At 45.6% G+C, this 20,616-nt stretch overlaps 1 protein-coding gene across 2 annotated transcripts in view; it reads left to right on the top strand.

The window, feature by feature from the left end:
- Nucleotides 1-18,968, top strand: part of CFAP52 (cilia and flagella associated protein 52) — a 50,365-nt gene extending 31,397 nt beyond the window's left edge. For both annotated transcript variants that reach the window (XM_036268814.1, XM_036268815.1), the window contains 5 exons: nt 8,103-8,248; nt 11,793-11,944; nt 14,396-14,498; nt 17,370-17,481; nt 18,793-18,968. In XM_036268814.1, coding sequence (XP_036124707.1) covers nt 8,103-8,248; nt 11,793-11,944; nt 14,396-14,498; nt 17,370-17,481; nt 18,793-18,968 — 689 coding nt within the window. The remainder of the gene's footprint in view (nt 1-8,102; nt 8,249-11,792; nt 11,945-14,395; nt 14,499-17,369; nt 17,482-18,792) is intronic.
- Nucleotides 18,969-20,616: the final 1,648 nt, after the last annotated feature.

Consider the following 20,616-nt stretch of genomic DNA (forward strand, 5'->3'; position numbering starts at 1 on the left):
TTTAATTTCCTTTGTTGTTATTTTTATTTATTATTATTTTTTAAATCTTTATTGTTGAATGTAGAATGTATTACAGATGTTCCTCATTTTTCCCCCATTGACCCCATCCTCCCCACCCCCGCCCCCCTCCCGCCTTTTCCCACACTATTGTCTGTGTCCATTGGTTATGCATATAAGTTCTTTGGTTAATTTCTTCCCACCCCCCAACCCCTTTCCTTTGGAGGTTTGTCAGTCTAGCAATGAATTTGTACTTCTTAATCCCTTCACCTTTTTCACCCATTCCCCCAACTCCCTCCCATCTGGCAACCAACAAAATGTTCTCTGTATCTATGAGAATGTTTCTGTTCTGTCTGTTCATTTTCTTTGTAGATTCCATTGTTGATAGATATGTATTCATTGCTATTTTGTTTGTTCATATATTTTATCTTTTTCTTCAAAAAGACCCTTCATCATTTCATGTAATAACAGTTTGGTGGTGATGAACTCCTTTAACTTTTTCTTGTCTGGGAAAGTTTTTATATGGCCATCGATTCTAAATGCCAGCTTTGCAGGATAGAGTAGTCTTGGTTGTAGGTTCTTGCTTTTCATCACTCTGAATATTTTTTGCCACTCCCTTCGGGCCTGCAAAGTTTCTTTTGAGAAATCAGCTGACAGCCTTATGGGTACTCCCTTGTAGGTAACCATCTGCCTTTCTCTTGCTGCTTTTAAGATTCTCTCTTTGTTCTGAACCTTTTGCATTTTGATGATGATGTGTCTTGGTGTGGGCCTCTTGGGGTTTATCTTATTTGGGACTCTCTGTGCTTCCTGGACTTGTATGTCTGTTTCCTTCACCAAGTTAGGAAAGTTTTCTGCCATTATTGTTTCAAACAGGTTTTCGATTTCTTGTTCTCGCTCTTCTCCTTCTGGCACCCCCAAGATGCGAATGTTGGCACGCTTGAAGTTGTCCCAGAGGCTCCTTACACTATCCTCATTGTTTTGGATTCTTTTTTCTTTTTGCTGTTCTGTTTGGGCGTTTTTGCTTCCTTATATTCCAAATCGATGGTTTGCTTGTTGGATTTACATACTCTACTATTGAATCTGTGTAAATTATTCTTTATTTCAGTTAATGCCTCCTTCATTTCTGACTGTGCATCCATCATTTCTGACTGGTCCTTTTTTACGCTCTTGAGGCCCTCACTAAGTTCACTGAGGTTCTCACTAAGTTCATTGAGCATCCTTATAAGCAGTATTTTGAACTCAGCATCTGTTAGGTTAGTTATCTCCATTTCGCTTAGTTCTTTTCTTGGGGTTTTGTTCTGTTCTTTCATTTGGGACCTGTTTCTTTGTCTCCTCATTTTGGCTGCCTCCCTGTGTTTGTTTCTGTGTATTACTTAATGAGCGGTATGGGGCTAGCTGAGACCAGATGCTGCTTGTTTGAAAGAATTTAGAAAAACCTGAAGCGGGATCCAAGACAGGCCAATCCTATGGTTAAGCAAGTGGCAACAGCTTGGGTGGGCCTGAAAGTTGGGTGTGGCGGGGCCTCAGGGGATCACCAGGGCGGGGCTACCAGCGTGAGCCAGGTTGCTGGAGTCCCAGATATCGCGACTGTCTGCTGCCCCAGGGAAGAGCTCACTAAAGGAACAAAGGCCTCTGACAGCATGTTTGTCCCAGAGAAAGCCCCCTCTCCAGCCCTCTCTCCAGTGCCAAACAGCTCAGTCCTTCCCTGTGTGTGTCTGACGCCCCTGGAGCTGCCTCCCCTCCAAGCTTAGAGGGAGAGAGTCCGATAAGTCCGTGTGCAGACTCTTTAAGGAGCTGCCTGGGGCTCCAGCCGCATCAGCTTCCCTGAGCCTCAGTTCCTGATGGTTTTTCCAGCCAGAAGTTATGGGGACTTCTCTTCCTGGCACTGGAACCCTGAGCGGGGCACCTGGTGTGGGACGGGGACCCCTCAGTCCTCAGGGAGGACCTTCCCAGCCAAGGTGTCCTCCTGATTTTTATCCGCCACACGTGGGTGTGGGACCAGCCCCTCCGCCCCTCCTACCAGTGTGGATGTGGCTGCTGCTTTAATTCCATAGTTGTAGGACTTCCATTCAGCTTGATTTCAGGCAGTTTTGAATGATGTTTGTTCTGTAGTTTAGTTGTAACGTTGATGTGGTTATGGGAGAATGCGATACCACGTTTACCTATGCCACCATCTTGACCGGAAGCCCTCCTTCCTTTGTTGTTATTGGTCTGTTCAAGTTTTCTGTCTCTTCCTGGTTCAGTTTTGGGAGGCTGTGTGTTTCTAGAAATTTGTCCATTTCTCCTAGATTGTCAATTTGTTGGTGTATAATTGTTCATAGTATGTTTCCATGATCCTTTGTATTTCTGTGGTGTCAGTTGTTACTTCTCCTCTTTCATTTCTGATTTTGTTTATTTAGTTTCTCTCTTTTTGTTTCTTGGTAAGTCTGGATAAATGTCCATTGATCTTGTTTATTTTTTCAAAGAACCAGCTTTTTGTTTCATTGATATTTTGAATTGTTTCTTTAGTCTCTGTGTCATTTATTTCTGCTCTGACCTTTACTGTTTTCTTCCTCCTACTAGCTCTGGGTTATTCTTTTTGTTTACTTTCTAGTTCTTTAAGTTGCAGGGTTAAAGAGTCAATTAGGAATTTCTCTTGTTTCTCGAGGTAGGCATGTAGTGCTATGAACTTCCCTATCAGTATTGCTTTGCTGTGTCCCATAGATTTTGTGTTGGTGTGTGTTCATTTTCATTGGTTTCCAGGAAGTTTTGAATTTCTTCCTTGATCTCGTTAGTAACCCATTCATTGTTTAATAACATGCTATTTAGCCTCCAAGTATTTGAATGTTTTTGTGTGTTTTTATTGTAATTGAGTTCTAGTTTCATGCCACTGTGATCTGAGAAGATGCTTGATATGGTTTCAATTTTCCTGAATTTGTAGAGACTTGCTTTGTGTCCTAACATGTGGTCCATCTTTGAGAATGTCCCATGTGCACTTGAAAAGGATGTATATTCTGCAGCTTTGGGGTGAAATGTTCTGTAAATATCAATGAAGTCCAACTGATCTAGTTTGTGTTGTAAGAACTCTATGTCTTTGTTAATTTTTTGTCTATAAGATCTGTACAGTGGTGTCAGTGGCGTATTAAAGTCACCCACTATGATCATTTTGCTACTGATCTCTCCCTTGAAGTCTTCCAGAAGTTTTAAAATATATTTTGGTGTTCCCATATTTGGTGCATATATGTTTACCAGGGTTATATCCTCTTGTTGGATTGATCCTTTTAATATTATGCAGTGACCTTCTCTCTGTCTCTTTTTATGGCCCTTGTTTTGAAGTCTATATTGTCAGATATGAGTATTGCTACTTCAGCTGTTTTTCCATCTTCATTTGCTTGGAAAATTTTTTTCTGTCCTTTCACTTTCATCTTGTGTGACTCTTTTGTTGTGAGGTGGGTCTCTTGTAGACAGCATATATATGGGTCGTGTTTTCTTATCCAATCAGCTACCCTATGTTTTTTGATTGGAGCATTTAAACCATTTACATTTAAGGTAATTATTGATAGATAGTTATTAGTTGCCATTTTAATTTTATGCCTGTGTCCCCCCCCCCCCCACCCCCCTCTGTTTCTTCTTCTCCTTGCAACAGTCCCATCAGCATTTCTTACGGTGCTGGTTTGGTGGTGGTAAATTGCTGTAGCTTTTTTTTTTTTTTTAAATCCATAAAGCTCTTTATTTCTCCTTCAATTTTGAATGATAGCCTTGCTGGATAGAGTAGTTTGGGATTCAGACCCTTGCTTTGCATTACTTTGTACACTTCATGCCACTCCCTTCTGGCCTGCATCGTTTCTATTGAGAAATCAGCTGACAGTCTAATGGGAGCTTCCTTGTAGGTAACTTTATGTCTCTCTCTTGCTTCCTTTAAGATTCTTTCTTTGTCTTTAATGTTTGCCATTTTTATTATGATGTGTCTAGCTATGGGTCTTTTGGGGTTCATCTTGCTTGGGACTCTGTGTTTCCTGGACTTGTGTGACTTTTTCCATCACCAGTTTAGGGAAGTTTTCTGTCATTATTTCTTCAAATGGTTCTCTATTCCTTTCTCTGATTCTTCTCCTTCCGGTATTCCTATAATGCGAATGTTGTTATGTTGTTGTTGTTTTTTATCCTCACCTGAGGATATTTTTCCATTTTTTGTTCAGATAGAGTGGGAGGGAGAGAGAGAGAGAAAAACATCGACATGAAAAGGTCACATCGAGTGGTTGCCACCCACAGGACCCATTCAGGACCGGGGACAAACTGCAACCGAGGTATGTTCCCCTAGTGGGAACTGAACCCGGTTCTCTCTGGACCGCAGGCCAACACTCTAACCACTGAGCCAAACCAGCCAGGGCTGTTGTTACGTTTTGTATTGTCCCACAAGTCCCTTAAATTTTCCTCCTGCTTTAAATTTTTTTTTCCATTTCCTGCTCTATTTGAGTGTTTTTCTCTACTTTGTCTTCTAAGTTGCTGATTCGGTCTTCAGCTTCTTCTAATCTACTATTGAACCCTTGTAAGGTATTTTTCATGACCACTATGTCATTCTTTATTTCCTCTTGATTTTTATGCATGGCTTCTACCTCTTTTTTTAAGCTGAAGTAGTTCCCAGTGAGCTCTTCATAATTCTTTTTTTTTTATCCTCACCCGTGGATATTTTTCCATTTTTTGTACAGATAGAGTGGGAGGGAGAAAGAGGAAGGGAGAGAGAGAGAGAGAAACATCGACGTGAAGGGACACATCGAGTGGCTGCCACCTGCACGACCAACCAGGGCCGGGGACAAACTGCAACCGAAGTACGTGCCCTTAGCGGGAACCGAACCCGGGTCTCTCCGGACCGCAGGCCGACGCTCTAACCGCTGAGCCAAACTGGCCAGGGCTCTTCATAATTCTTATTAAGTTGCTTGTAGTTCTCACCAAATTGTTTGAACACCCTTATAATCATTGCTTTGAATTCTTTATCTGACAAGTTGCTGTCTTCCATTTCCTGTAGTTCCTTTTCTGGTGATTCCTCTTTTTCTTTCCTTTGTGTGTTGTTTCTTTGTCTCCCCCTTTTAGCTCTAGACCTGCTGAGGGATATTTGGATGTGTAGGCAGCTCACTGTATATCAAATAAGGCTACTGTGCCTCCCAGACTGTTTTGTTGCATATCGCCTCGTGCCTGCTGTGGATCCTGGAGGATTGACTACTGGGGGCTGGTTTTGGTGTGTCCTGGTAGGTGCTATTGCTGGATCACGTGTGCCCCTCTGGAGCTGTGTTCCCAGCTGGTTGCTGGTGACACCTGTAGCTGTATAGCTCAGGCCCTGTTGGAGCCACGCTCCCTGCCCATACTGTGGGCAGCTGGATCACACAGTCCCTTTAGAGACCCGACTCCACACCTATCTTGTGGGTATCTGGGTTGCACAGGCCTCTCTGGTGTCCCAGCACCCCGCAGGTCCCGCGGGCACTGGATCGCACAGTCCTTTTGGAGACCCGGCTCTATGCCTATCTTGTGGGCTGCTGGGTCGCACAGGCCTCTGTGGAGCCTAGGACCGCCGCTGGCAGCTGGGGAGTGCTGCTGCCCCATGGGGCTCAACTCCTGCTCAGCCTTTGCTGTAGTTTTTGGGGATGGGTCTCAGCTGCTGGTCTGTGCTTCTGTTGCCTGGGGATGGATGTCTGCTCCCCAGCCTCTGTTGCTGGGGGTATATCTTGACTCTGATCCGGCTGCTACTGTGGGGGATGGTGCAGGGCTTCCAGCCGTCTGCGGCTTCCGCAACTGGCACCTTGGCAGCTCCACTACTGTGCACTGGTCTGTGTTGACACAGGGGGTCACTGGTCCTATAGTACCAGGGGCACGATGGGCTCAGGTTGCTGGGCTCTAGCCGCTTCCACTGCCTCCTTCCAGGGAAGACCCAGGATCTTCCAAAATGGTGGGACCTCCCTGAGGTGCAGGGAGAAGCGCCCTGAAGAGCCGCTTACGGCTGTAGCCAGCTGCTCCGTTCACAGCACAGGAACCTTCTGCTCTGCATCTCTGCACTGCATCTCATCCACCTTCACGTCCACTCACACTCTCTCTAATACTAGTTCACTCTCTCTTACACTCACCCTCCCTCCGGTCCCGCCTGTCGCCATCCTCAGAAAGTCTCGCTTCTTCATATTCTTCACACACACTGCACACAGGGTCTTTGGTCTAGCTATTTGGTCTGCCTGGAATGTTCTTTTCCCAGATAGCCTATGACTCACTCTCTCACCCCCTCACTTCTTCAAATCTTTGATGAAATGGGATATGCCTTGAGCATCCTCTGTAAAATTGCTAAAGTCAAGAGGTGACACTAAAGATAATGAGAAGGAGCCAGCCTTGTGAACATGTGGGGGAAGAACATTCCAGGCAGAGGGGACAGCAAGTACAAAGGCCCTGAGGTGGGAAATAGCTTGGTGTATTTGAGGACTAGGAATATGACCTGTGTGTCTGGATCTTAGTGGGGAAGGTTGGGGTCAGTGTTCAGGGAGAGTGGTAGTAGAGAAGGTTGAGGCTTCGGGAAGTTCTTGATCAAGGAGTTCTTGATCATGGTTTTAAGAGATTCACCCTGACCCCTGTATAGATGATTGATTGTAGGGGAGCAAGAGTCTAAGGCCGGAGTAGAAGCTGTTGTAATAATCCAGGAGAGAGTTGCTGGTGGCTTGGGTGAGTGTAGTACCAGTGGATGAGTTAAAAAGTGTTCATATTCAGGATGTTTATTATTATTGTTATTATTATTTTAATTTAATTTAATTTTTTTAATCCTCACCTGAGGATATTTTTACATTTATCATCAGATAGTGTGGGAGGGAGGGAGGGAGGGAGGGAGGGAGGAAGAGAGAGAGAGAGAGAGAGAGAGAGAGAAAGAGAAACATCGATGTGATAGAGACACACCGACTAATTGCCTCTTGTACAACCTGACCAGGGTAGGGGACAAACTGCAACCAAGGTATGTGCCCTTGACCGGAATCGAACCCATGACTCATTGGTTCACAGGCTGACACTCTAACCACTGAGCCAAACTGGCCAGGGCTTCAGGATGTTTTAAAACTGTGGAGTTGATGGAACTTGCTGATGCGTTAGATGTTGGGTTGGGTTGCGTGGATGGAATAGAGAGGAATCAAGAATGACTCTGAAGTGCTGGCCTCGCTGGATGGCTCAGTTGGTTGAGTGACCTTCTATGCACTGAAAGATCACACACAGGTTTGATTCCCGGTCAGGGCACATACCTAGGTTGTGGGTTCAATCCCCTGTCGGGGCACGAAAGGAAAGCAACTAATTGATATTTCTTTCTCTCCCCCCGCCCCCTGCCCCTTCTCTCTAAGCATGTCCTTGGGGTGAGGATTTAAAAAAAAAGAATGACTGTGAAGTTCTTGATGTGAGCAACTGGATAGATAGAGGCAACTTTCATTGAAATGGGGAAGAGAGTAGTGGGGGAAAGAACATCAGGTTTAGCCCAGCCAGTGTGCTGTGGCTCAGTGGTTGTGCATCAACCTATGCACCAAGAGGTCACCGGTTCAATTCCCGGTCAGCGCACATGCCCAGGCTGTGGGTCCAATCTCCAGTAGGGGACATGCAGGAGGTGACCAATCAATGTTCTCACTTATCAGTGTTTCTATCTCTCTCTCTCCCTCACCCTTCCTCTCTCTCTAAAATCAGTAAAGAAAAAAAAAAAGAACATCAGGTTTAAACATCAGGAGGAGGGGCGGGAAGCCCACATTTATTTGGAGATGTTAAATTACGTACCTCAGGTGCTGTATCCAATAGCTAGTTGAACGTACAGGTTTTGCAGCTCATGGGAGAGTGGGAGCTTGTCTCCCTCTTTCCTGCCATTCCAACTTCTCTCCCCTGGAATGGGGTGTCAGTGGAGGCAGTTTCAATAAGGTGAGCCACTCATTTCCCTCAGCGGGGTGTGACCAGTTTGGGGAGTCAGGGGAAAGGGTGATATGGTTCCTGGCAGTTGGTGGGGGACTGGCCTCTTTCCTCCATCACCTCCCCTGCTCCCCAGTCCTGACTTTCCCATGTGATTTAGCAGAGCAACAGTCCGCAGAGAGTCTGTATACTGACCTCGCCTGCCTTTTGTTTTGCTTTCATGCCAGCATGGGATGACGGAAAAATCCGAGCCTTCGCTCCAGAGACAGGCCGGTTGATGTACGTCATTAACAATGCCCACAGGATCGGCGTGACAGCCATCGCGACTACCAGTGACTGCAAAAGGGTCATCAGCGGCGGTGGGGAAGGGGAGGTAGAATCTTGTTTTCAATTTTTTTTTATTGCATTTAGAAAGAGGAAGGGAGAGGGAGAGAGAGATAGAAACATCAATGAGAGAGAACCTCGATTGGCCTCCTCCTGCATGCCCCCCACTGGGGATTGGGCCCACAACCTGGGCATGTGCCCTGACCGGGAATCGAACCAGTGACCTCTTGGTGCCTGGGTCAACACCCAGCCACTGAGCCACAACGGCCGGGCAAGGTAGAATCTTTTAAAAAATAGCCCTCAATTTAGTGCAACTTTCTCATAAGAGGTTGCTTATTTGATTTTTAAAAAACCTATTCTAGGAGTCAAGAAGGACCAAATTAAGGTTTTGATGAAACCCTAAAATACATTTTTTTCCTCTTTTTTTCTTTTTATTCTTACCTGAGGAAATTTTTCTATTTTTTGTTCAGATAGAGTGGGAGAGAGAGAGAGGAAGAGAAAGAGAGAGAGAGAGAAACATTGACGTGAAAGGGACACATCGAGTGGTTGCCTCCCACATGACCCAACCAGGGCCAGGGACAAACTGCAACCAAGGTACGTGCCCTTAGCGGGAACCAAACACAGGTCTCTCTGGACCGCAGGCCAACACTCTAACCACGGAGCAAACCGGCTAGGGCCTAAAATACACTTTAAGTTAAAATTCAAATAATATAAATCCACACACAGATACATTTGTTCACAGAAAGGACATTTGAGATACAGACATGAAAGCATCTCTGTGTGGACGGAGCTGTGAGTCCAAGTTGGTTTTGCCCGAGTTTTGGAGTACACACTTGTTGTTTCCCTTCAGAGACCATAGTTATATACATTGTCTTTATTGTATCTTCTAAAGAGATGCTATTTTTAGAATCAATTCTTTAAACTCCTGGGATGTTTTGACCATTAGTCCGAAATTATTACATTTGACCTTTTCCTTCCATCACGTCAAGGATCCTACAGCATCTTTCACTCAGATGTTTATCTTAGCCTCCTCCCTCCCTCACTTCCCAGCCGTTTTCCCATCTCACAGCCTTCCCTTCCTTGCCACAGGACATTTTCTTCACCCTTCTTTTCTCTGTGCCACCATAGGAAGGACATCAGGGAGGAGGCAGACACAGCACGCTGATGTCGCCCTTAGCAGAGTTCTGGCCGAGCCCATGTGTGGCTCAGTGTCTGGGTTCTGGAGTCACACTCCCTGGGCTCCGATTTCACTTCCAACACTTCCCAGCTCTGAGGTCTGGGGTGCGTTCTTTACCCCCTCTGTGCTTCAGCTTCCTGTGGAGACGTGAAGATACTAGGACTCCTACCGAGGTTATTTTACACTCTTTATTTGTATTAAATCTTCAAAATCTGGTGTGCTTTTTACATTCAGAGCACACCTCCTCCTGGACCAGCTACGTCTCAGGTGCGCTATAGACACATGGAGCCCTGGAGCCCTAGACAATCCCCGTCTCTGCCTGTCACAGCCCTCGTGGTTTACTCCCCTCCCGCGCTGTTGCTGACACTCTCAGCATCCTGGCTTTACTCTCAGCCTTTGGCGGCATCTGCCTTGCGGATGCTCAGACTTGGCTTGGACCAGACGGTCTGTCTGCATTCGAGGTTCCTGCACCTGAGCTGATGGGAGCTGCAGGAGGAAATGACACATTACAGTCATTGCCCTTGGCCCTGCTCAGCAATCTTCTGACCATGTCAGCTTTTCCTGCCATTCCCCACAGCTATTTCAGAACTTCCCTTCCAAAAGTGCAGTCTTCAAGGTCCTGGTAAATACTACAGACCGGGGCTGCTGGCCAGCAGGTGTGCACTGGTGTGAATGCACTCGTTGCTAAAATATGCAAGCACTTCATTTTCATTGGCAAATGGCCATTGCCGGAGTTGGGTATGCCCGAGGCATACCCAAACCACCCCTGCAATCCCACAACTCAAGAGCTAATGCCCGGTACCTCCAAAGTTCTAGTCCTGGGGCCGTTGGACCAGGGCCCACACTATACTGGGTAGAAAAGACCAAATGAATGCTTCCGCATGTAGTGGGATTTCAAGATTGGAGATCTGTTTTCCTTGCCAAAAGTCATTATCCCATCCCACATCCTAACACAGGGACAGTACGTGGACACCATAGAAGAGAATATGACCCAGCTTGTTTTGGATACTTCATGCTTCCTAATTTTCTTTACTAAGAACATGTTGTAAAATGTTTTTCCTCTTATCAGGCATAAATGAACTACTTATCCTAATACAAGTTATTTTTTTTTTCTTTTTTTATTGGTTTTAGAGAGAGAAGAAGGGATAGGGAGACAGAAAGAGAATGTCGATGAGAGAGAACATCAATTGGCCACCTCTTTCATGCCCTGCACTGGGAACCTGGCCCACAACCTGGGCATGTGCCCTGACTGGGAATTGAACCGGCAACCTCTTGGTGCATGGGTCGATACTCAACCACTGAGCCACACCGGCTGCACTTAATAATAGTTTTTAGTCTAGTGTTCACCTAGACTACTGTTCTTTCATTGTCTTACATCACTTACACAAAATAGTTTCTGCTCTTCTTACTTTTGTTAGGTCTACCATAGTCATTATAGGAAGACATAAGCATCTGACTACATTATGTATTCTTGTATAGTTGCGACAGAGCATCTATCCATTACAGGCCATACAATAATAACTGAGTAACTTTCCTTTTTTATTACAGTTAGAACATCATATTGATTGTTTTGAGATTTTGTGTGTAGGTGAATTTCACTTTAGGATAAAGGGGTGTTATAGACTTTTTTGTTGTTGTTGTTAATCCTCACCTGAGGATATTTTCCATTGATTTTTAGATAGAGTGGAAGAGAGAGAGAGAGAGACAGAGAGAGGGAGAGAGGAAGAGAGACAGAGAGAGGGAGAGAGAGATCATTGTGAGAGAGACACATCGATTGGTTGTCTTCACAGTGCCCCAGTGATGGCTGGGGATTGAACCTGCAACCCTTCGGTCTGTGGGCCAATGCTCTAATCACTGAGCCAAACGAGCCAGGGCTAAAAAAAATTTTTTAATAAAAAGTGGGTATTGGTCTTGATGGGTTGAGACCCATTGTTCTTTTCCTTTAATGTTGTTATTTATTTCTCATTTCCATGTCTTAAGTCAGTTTTGATAAGGTATATTGCGTAGACCCTTACCACTACATCTGTATTTTCAAATTGAGCCACTGATGTGAAAGTTTAAACATGGCTCTGAGTACCCAAGAGATTTCCTGATGGCACCAGAAACTTGAGAGCAGTGCTCCGAAGAGATGCAGGGACATAGTCTTTCACGTGGGTTAGCAGCAGCCCTCGCACGGTCGGTTTTAGTAGCGGCAATCGAATACATTTCTCAGCCCTGAACGTGGAAGCAGGTGCGGAAGCATTAGGAGCATTTTCCTGGCTCCCTGGAAGAATATTTTTGGCCTACGCTTAGCATTCTCACCCCACTCCACGGAGGGTAGAGGAAGACAGGCAGAAGTGGAGATGCTCTTTGGAATTTTTTTATTCCTTCAAAAGCCCCAAGTGTGTACTGAGAGGCTGTGCTCTGTGACTTCCAGGTGAGGGTCTGGCAGGTAGGCTGCCAGACCCAGAAGCTGGAGGAGGCCCTGAAGGAGCACCAGTCCTCCGTGTCCTGCATTCGGGTGAAGAAGAACAATGACGGATGTGTCACAGCCAGCACGGACGGCACTTGCATCATCTGGGACCTTGTGTAGGTACCTGTGACGGGGAGGACGAAGGGGCGCCTACAAACCCAACAATGCGATCATTTTATTGAACTTGAAAGAAGATTCAAATGAAGCATAGAAATCTCATTTAAGGCAACTGTAAAGTGATGTTCACCGGAAGCCATTCATCTCCATGGCTATCCATGGATGCTGGTAGAAAGGGTATAGTTTTCGGGAAGAGCGCGGTATTAGAAGTTTCTGGACAGAGAGGGAAGTTGCTTTCCGGATACATACAGTGAAGCACAACTTAATTTACACTGATTTAACTTTTAAGTATTTCCCCCAAAGGGAGAAGGGAAATAACTTAAGTGACGCAGGCAGCTCCTCTGGCCTTTCCACGCAGTCCAGTCAGGCCCAGAATGAGCCAGCCTTGGGGTGGGAGTAGGGGACTGGAGAAATTGTCCTCCCTCAGTGGGTCTCATTATTAGGGCCTCCTCATACTGTAAGCATATCACTATCTCTGTAGAGTGTGTGACTCCAAGCCAACTAGACCAAAGCATGTCAGAGTTTGTGTTGGACTAATTAGAAGTATTTCCAATGATTTTTTTTTTTTTTACTATAAGCATTCTTTCTGTGTGTTTATTGTGAGAATTAGACCCTATTCCATCAATCTCTCCTCCCATTCAGCACCTCTCTACCACTACTGAGATAACTGCATCAGAGAGACAAGTGCAGAGGTAGGAGGAAAAGATATATAGAGGTATAACAAAATAATATAAAATTTTCTTTTAAAAAAATGTTTTTATTGATTTCAGAGAAAGGAAGGGAGAAGGAGAGATAAAAATATCAATGAGCCCGGCCGGTGTGGCTCAGTAGTTGAGTGTTGATCCATGCACCAAGAGGCTGCTGGTTCAATTCCCGGTCAGGACACATGCCCAGGTTGTGGGCCGGGTTCCCAGCGCAGGGCATGCAGGAGGCAGCCAATCGATGTTCTCTCTCATCGACATTCTCTCTCTCTCTCTCCCTTTCCCTTCCTCTCTAAGATCAATAAAGAAAACAAAACAAAACATCGATAAGCCTCCTGCACACCCCTTACTGGAGATCCTGAAACCTGGGCATGTGCCCTGCTGGGGAATTGAACCAGCGACCTCCTGGTGCATGGGATGATGCTCAACCAACTGAGCCACACCAGTCAGACAAATATGAAATTTTCTTGATTGGAGAGAAGAGGATGGGAAATAAAGGCAAAGGCAGAATACTTTTTATTTAATGCATTAAAAAACAAAACCCAGAGCACACCTCTGTCTTTGGGTTCTGTGTGTCTCTAACTATGATGCGCACACAGATCACCTGGGGATCTTGTTAAAATGTTTATTTTGATTCACCGGGTCTAGAGTGGCATCTGAGATCTTGCTTTTTTAAAATTTTTTTTTTATTAAGATTTTTAAAAAATATGTTTTTATTGATTTTTCAGAGAGAGAGGAAAAGAGAGAGAGATAGAAACATCAATCGGCTGCCTCTTGCACACCCCCTCCTGGGGATCGAGCCTGAAACCCGGGCATGTGCCCTGACTGAGAATCGAACCAGGACCTCTCAGTCCACGGGACTGACACTCAGTCCACTGAGCCACACCAGCGGGGCTGAGATCTTGCATTTGATAAAACTCCCAAATGGTGCCCCCGGTGCCGGTGCAAGGACCACACGTGCGGGAGGTGTTAGCCTCCACCTGCACGTCCCACTGAGGAAGTACCTCCCTAGGAGGGCACGTCCGCGCTCGAGTCCACAGATGGTTTGTGACCATGTCCAAACCTTAAGGCTCCTTGCTCTCTAGCTGGAATATTTGGTTAATTTGTACCAACATCTTTTAAAATGTTCGGTTCAGATACCATGTTTGAAAATGTCCATAACGAGACGAGACTGTGCCGAGAGTCCATTTCGGTCAGCAGAGCCAGGCCTGCGAGAGGGTCACCCCGCCACCTCGTCTGTGGAAGGAGGAGATAATAGACGTGTTTTTGGTTCAGTACCAAAAGCAGTGGTTCTCAAACTATTGTGCACCTTAGAATCAACTGGGATGCTGATTACAAATGCAGATCTGTGGGTTTTGTCCCAGCCTACTGAATCCAAATCCCTCTAGGTAAGGCCCGATGATACCCAGTTTTTAAAGCCCTTCCCTACACCTTGCCCCTCAGCTTGTAGAGCCCGCCACTTCCAGACGCGAGTACTTGGTGTGGAAGACACCTCAGCCTCTCCTTCCTTCGTGGAGCTTGAGGCTTCCCATTTAGTCCTGGGCTTTGTCTTTAGAAAAGGACCCCCCACCCCAGGAGCTTCTGACTGCCCACAGGTGCAAGGGGAAGCTGAAGTGGAGTGGGCAGAGTAACAGGAAGTCTGTTGGGAATGAATGAAATAACCCTAATCCAAGCTTGCACCAAATCCAGTAAAGAAGCTTTCAAGGGGAGAGAACGTCAAGTCTTACAGCTTTTGAATCTGGTTTTCAGGCGACTTAAGAGGAATCAGATGATCTTGGCCAACACCTTATTCCAGTGCGTGTGTTACCACCCCGAAGAGTTCCAGATCATCACCAGCGGGACAGACAGGAAGGTACGCCCTCCTGCAGGGGTCAGGATCTCACTGACACAAGAGAAAAGCAGGGAAGGGTTGCGGCTGAGGGTGCCGGCTCTGGGGTCATGCCAGCTCAGAGGATGGTGTTTGAGTTGATCAGCTGTGTCACTGTGGAAATGCTGTGTCATCTTTGGGTGCTATCACTTCCTCATCTGTAACATGGAAATGATGACACCACCCACCTCATAGAGCTTCTGGGAAGACTGAAGGCACGCTCGCATATAATGTTGACAGCAGGGTGCCTGACCTGGCAGATGCTTCATACATACTGGTTTTCATTAGTAGGACATTTCTGAGGCCGGAAAGGAACTGCTGTGCCCAGACCAGCAGTCACTTTCAAATCGAATGACAGTAGAGCTCCTCATCTCCTCTCAATGCTCTGCTTCATCAATATATTAAAAATCTTTTAAGTTGGAGAGTCCATGTCCTTGGGTGAAGATCGGTCCTTTTTGGGAAACATTTCCCCTTGGAGTAAGAAGCTTTCGCAGAGAGGCATGTGGAGGCGTGAGGGTGCCGGGGTGTCATCCACCCCGCCAGCCATGTCAGATCAGCCCGATCGTCTGCACAACCAATGAATGGATTTGGATTCCTCTAACTCAGATCACTGAAGAAGAGGTTGAATATGTATCTTTTTATAGCCACAGAAAATATTGATGAGTTAAAAGTATAAAAATACTGTAGGGAAAATAACTAAAGGTGCCTCTCCCATCCCACAAATTAGAATTAGAATCTAGGAATGGGGCTTTTTCCTGTACAAGCTTCCCAGGTGACTGGGGACTACTGCCCAACGACACTTTGTCATAAAAACCCAAGAAATGCTACCTGGTCCAACCAGGATTTGCCTGACTCAGCTAGAGTGTTGTGGGGGGCCATGGAGATTCAGGTCTGGTCCCTGTAGGTCGTCGGCCTTGTTAGTTCCTTGTGTCTCATCGGCCCATACTGGCTTATGCCTGCCCAGGCCCCAGTCCTGTGTTCGATGTGTGGTCTATTCTAAGTGGGCTTCCTCTGGGAACTGGGGTGGAATGGATATTAGGGAGCTAACCACATCACTATACATGCTTTGATATGTGGTTCATCAAGTTTCTAAATTAGTGTGATATTTGCCATATTTTAGGTTTCACTTTATGAGACTTGAAACAGTCTATTTCCCTGTTATTAGAATTTTTACCAGAATGTTTAAACCATAAGTTATAAATCTGTAAAACGATTCTAAGTGCTGGGGACATGACAGTGTCCCTGCTGTCACGGAGCTTACTTATTTTACACGTTTATTTTGGGTAGGAGGGGATGGAACTGGACAGTACACATGTAAACAAATACATGAATGAACAATGAGTGATAAGTGAACAAGTGATATGAGATGGTGAAAGAGCTGAAAAGAAAATAGAATAAGTTATATGAGAAGAAAACAGAATGGGCTACATGATGCTGGCTGGGAGGAAGAAAGTTGCTTTAGCTAGATGGGCAGTGAAGGCCTCCTTAAGGAGGTGACATCTGAGCTGAGGCCTGAGTGACAAAAGGACCCAGCCATGCTCAGTCTCCGGGAGGACCAGCCCAGGCGGAGGATATTCAGGACAGCCCGAGGCCTGATAGAACGGCTCAGGAGAGGGTTGCTTTGACTTCTTCGGCCAAGAAAGCAGGTACTCAAGCACAAGCTGCTTGGGTGGGCGTGCTTCCTGAGAAACAGGACTTTGGCGGCTTTTAGAGCTCTTTATGCTTTGACAATGAAAGCAGAACTTTATGTTACAGCGACCAAGCATCAAATGAAATCATGCAGCCATATCTCTCTCTCATGCACGATTTCTCGCTAGATTCGGAGGAATACAGAATCCCGGCGTAATGATGGGAACACAGCAAGTTTCCATCAACATGAAACAGAGAGAAGGATGGAATACCCGCCCAGTTCACACTCCTGATTCCTGGTCAAGTGCTCTTTGTTTAGAAAGACATTGTAGTGCGCTCTCTCTTTTCTCTCTCTCTCTCTCTGCCTCTCCCTCCTCCTTTCCTCTCTCCCTTTACCTACCCCTCCCTCCCTCCACCTCTCTACCCTTTCTCCGTCTCTCTCCCTCTCTCAAGCCAGGAACAGAGGCTTCACCCAGAACTGAATTGGCCAGTACTTGGATCTTGGATCTCTATAAATTAAAAGGGGGAAAAAAAAAAAAAGAAATTTTAGTTTCGAATAGGCTGTATATTTATGTTTCAAAGTTCAAACAAGATAAAAGCAGTACACTCAGAGAAAAATGTCTCTCCTTGAGCTCCTGCCCACCCCTACCCTGGTTCCCTCCCCAGGAGGTGACTGATAGTAACAGTTTGCTTTAAAACCCCACCCTGTGCAAAGCCAATTGCTTTGAGGCAGAAGAGAAAGTTGGGAATAAGAGAATGGGACAGCAGTCAGCTGGGGACTTGGTAAGGCCGTCTCCAGGACTTTCTGGACGGCTCACTCTCCTAGCTGCAGGAGGGCAATGCCTTCCCCTCCGCGAGGCAGGAGCTTCACCTTCATCCTCCTGCTTGGGGAGCAGAAGTGGGGACGTGGATGTGGACGCAACGCTGTTTCCTTGTTCGTTGGCAGCTCCCTTCAGACTCAGTCTGCTGTGTCTCATCAAAAGCACTGCCTGGGTTTCCAGCATATCGACATCTCTGGAGATGGAATGCAAATTTCATAACCAATACTAAAAATATTGAAGTGCTTTCTCTACCCTCTGCTTTAGCCTATTTATAATCTCAGGCGGCGTATCATCCCATGATGTATTTTTGCTCCTTTCTATATAAAGTAAAACCATCTTTTGTTAGCATGTGCGTGGATGAGTCCACTGAGCCGAATCCTGCCTAACGCTTCTCTCTGGACTCCAGATTGCCTACTGGGAAGTATTTGATGGGTCAGTAATCAGAGAGCTGGAAGGTTCCTTGTCTGGGTCAATCAATGGCATGGACATCTCACTGGAAGGAGTGCACTTTGTCACAGGTTAGTCCTGGGGTCAGAAAAGAAAGCCTGGCTCACTTAGTTAGGAGCACGGAACTCTCAGGCAGGAGGCAATGGGAAGGGACCGCAAAAGGGTCTAAAAGGCAACGTGGTTTGATTCAGGCCTGAGCACTGCAGCCAGTGTGGTTGGAAAAGAAAAATGCAAAAGTCACATTTCAGTGAAAGGAAACATTTGCCTAGGAGCCTTAGGGGTACAAATAAAAGCTAAGCCTTACATGGCTGGCTTTTTTTGTGGTGGGCCTCCGTGGTGGAAATGAGCCTTTAAACTGCCTGGGCTGTCCACTGTGCCTTGTTCTGTTATTTCCTGCTGAAGTCTTAAATGCCAGGCTTCTCTATCAGTATTTCCAGGGGGCATTTACCACACAACACGCCTATTGGAACAACATCAGTATCATTTCCTGCCAGGCTCTGTGATTCTTCAGGACATTAACAATTAAATGCCCCCAATGAACTAAAGTTTCATAAACACATTTACTGAAAACAAGATATAAAAGCAGACATGGTGTGATCCCAGTCACATACCCAGGTGTCTATGTATACCTGCACACTTACAGAGAAAAGACTGGCAGGAACTAAACCAAGATGTTATTAGTGGTTATTTCTGGGTGGTGGGATCAAGGGTGATGTCACCTCTTTGTATTTTTGCCCCTCAAATTTACTACAACAGACCTAGATGTTTTATTTTTTTAATTTTTTAAAATTTTTTAATTAATTTTAGAGAGAGAGGAAGGGAGAAAGAACATCGACTAGCCACCTCCTGCATGCCCACCACTGGGGATTGGGCCCACAACCTGAGCATGTGCCCTGACTGGGAATCAAACTTGTGACCTCTTGGTGCATGGGTCGGTGCTCAACCACTGAGCCACACCAGCCAGGCAAGACCTAGACTTTTTTAAAAAATAAAATTTAAAATATGTCTTTATTGATTTTTTTTGGAGAGAGGGTAGGTAGAGGGAGAGAAAGAGATAGAAACATTCATGAGAGAAGCATCAATATCCATTGGCTGCCTCTTGCACGCCCCCTACTGAGGATCCAGCCAGCAGCCCAGGCATGTGCCCTGACTGGGAATTGAACCAGGTCCCCTTGATGCCTGGGTCCACGCTCAACTACTGAACCACACCAGGTGGGCCAGACCTAGACTTTTATAATCAAGGAAAGGAATTATTACAAAGACAGGTTTTTCTTCCTTTAAGCTGGCCCAGGGGAAGTGTATTGAAAATGCTCCAGTTACTTGGAATCAAGGCTGTTTCTCTGTGTTCTATTATAGCAATGCCATATAAATGTCTTTTGCAGGTGGAAATGATCATATGGTCAAAGTTTGGGATTATAACGAGGGTGAAGTGACTCACGTTGGGGTGGGACACAGTGGCAACATCCGGCGCCTCCGGATAAGCCCCGGCAACCAGTACATCATCAGTGTCAGCGCTGACGGAGCCATTTTGCGGTGGAAATGCCCCTTTGCTTCCTGAAGCAGAGACCTGTCCGGAGCATCGCACACAGTTCTGTTGACTGTGGCACTGAGATCATCCAAGACTGGTTTTGATTTCTCACATCTGTGTTTTTTGTTCTTTAGTCAAAATACTTGACTATAAGTTTCTCCTGTCCTTTATAGAACTGACATTCTTAAACTGTATATTAAAATTGAAATATGTTCAAGAATAATTTGCCCGAACTGTAATTCAGTTTTTTTGTTTGTTTATTATGAATAAACATCCAGTTGTTGGTTTCCTGTCATAATCTCTTTTCTAGGACCCTGCAAAACCCACAGCCCTTCCTCATGATACATCCACAGACAGCTTTGCTTATATCTAAATATAAGGAAGGCAGGCTCACCTTCTTAATCAGCATTTCATTGGTCAAGCTGCAGGGCTGGGTGGCAAGACTTGGGTTTGAATGTGAGGTTGGTTTTATTTTTTTAAATTCTGAGCCACTCTTTTGTAACGAATAAATTCCTGCTCCAAAGGTTACTGTGAGAATGAAGTGAAATAGTGTGTTAAAGCACTGGCAGAATTCCCGACAGAGAGAGAGTTAAACACGAATTACAGTGCTTTCTACAAGAAAATGTGTGTCTTTGAGGATCTTGGGGTGATTATCAAGGATGAAATTTCACAGGTGCTTTTTTTGGAGTTGGCCATAAAATCTTTCTCCTGTGCTTACCATCAGAAGGGCAAGGGACTGGATCTTGTGTATTGATCATCCAACAGAATATTCTTTCCCAGAGAAGGTAAATAATATTTTCCAGAAACACAGAGGCCCCAGTGCACAGTCTTTTGTTCTAAGTATATTCTTTATCCTTAACAAATGCTCCTTTTTTTTTTTTTTTTTTTTTTGCATCTGGTGACTTGCTGCTGCCTATTTGATATATCAAGGTGGATATCTAATAAATGGTGATCACTTATAATAAGTAACAGTTCAGGGCCTTGATGCAGTAATGCATACTGCTGATCTCTTTTTGAGCTAGCTCGATGACAAATTCATTTTGCAAGACTTTGCCTGATTAATTATAAACCTGACAGTTACAGAATAAAGTGAGCCCAGTCCCACAGTTACTCAGGGAATCAAGGGCCGGGCAAGGCCCACTGAATTCTGATTGGGCAACAATTCAGCAAGGACTTTGTGTTAAGGAAGGAGCTTGTGACCCCGCAGGGGGCGCGTCTGAGATCCAGAAAACTTCCTGGTAAGCAAATACTGTGGCAGGTTGGAAAGGGCCAGCTCCTGAGGATTGGCATTCCACAGACCCAGGGAGAGATCCAGGTTTTTCTGCTTAGGGTTTTATGGCCTCGCTATATTGCGTTAAGCACTCTGAGTCCGTTTCTCCACCAGTTAAAGCAAGGATGATGAAGTCTCGCAAGTTTTTGGAAAATGATTCCAACCATGTCTATAGTTTAATAAAAGCAAACCATAACAATCTCGGTTATTGCAGGCGGGGCCACACGCGGCTCCCAGTTCTGGTCCTAGGCTGGCGGGTCAGGTTAAAGGCTCTGCCTCCTCCACCGGACGGACTGGAGAAGTGGCGCCCCCTGTGGGCACACACCTGAGCCCGCAGAGGACCCTGCAGTGCACAAAAGCGCTCCCCATCCCTTCCCAGTTCTCAGTGCGCGTCTCTCACCACGTGCC

The sequence above is a fragment of the Molossus molossus genome, unplaced genomic scaffold (assembly GCF_014108415.1).
Source record: "Molossus molossus isolate mMolMol1 unplaced genomic scaffold, mMolMol1.p scaffold_m16_p_19, whole genome shotgun sequence".
NCBI lineage: Eukaryota > Metazoa > Chordata > Mammalia > Chiroptera > Molossidae > Molossus > Molossus molossus.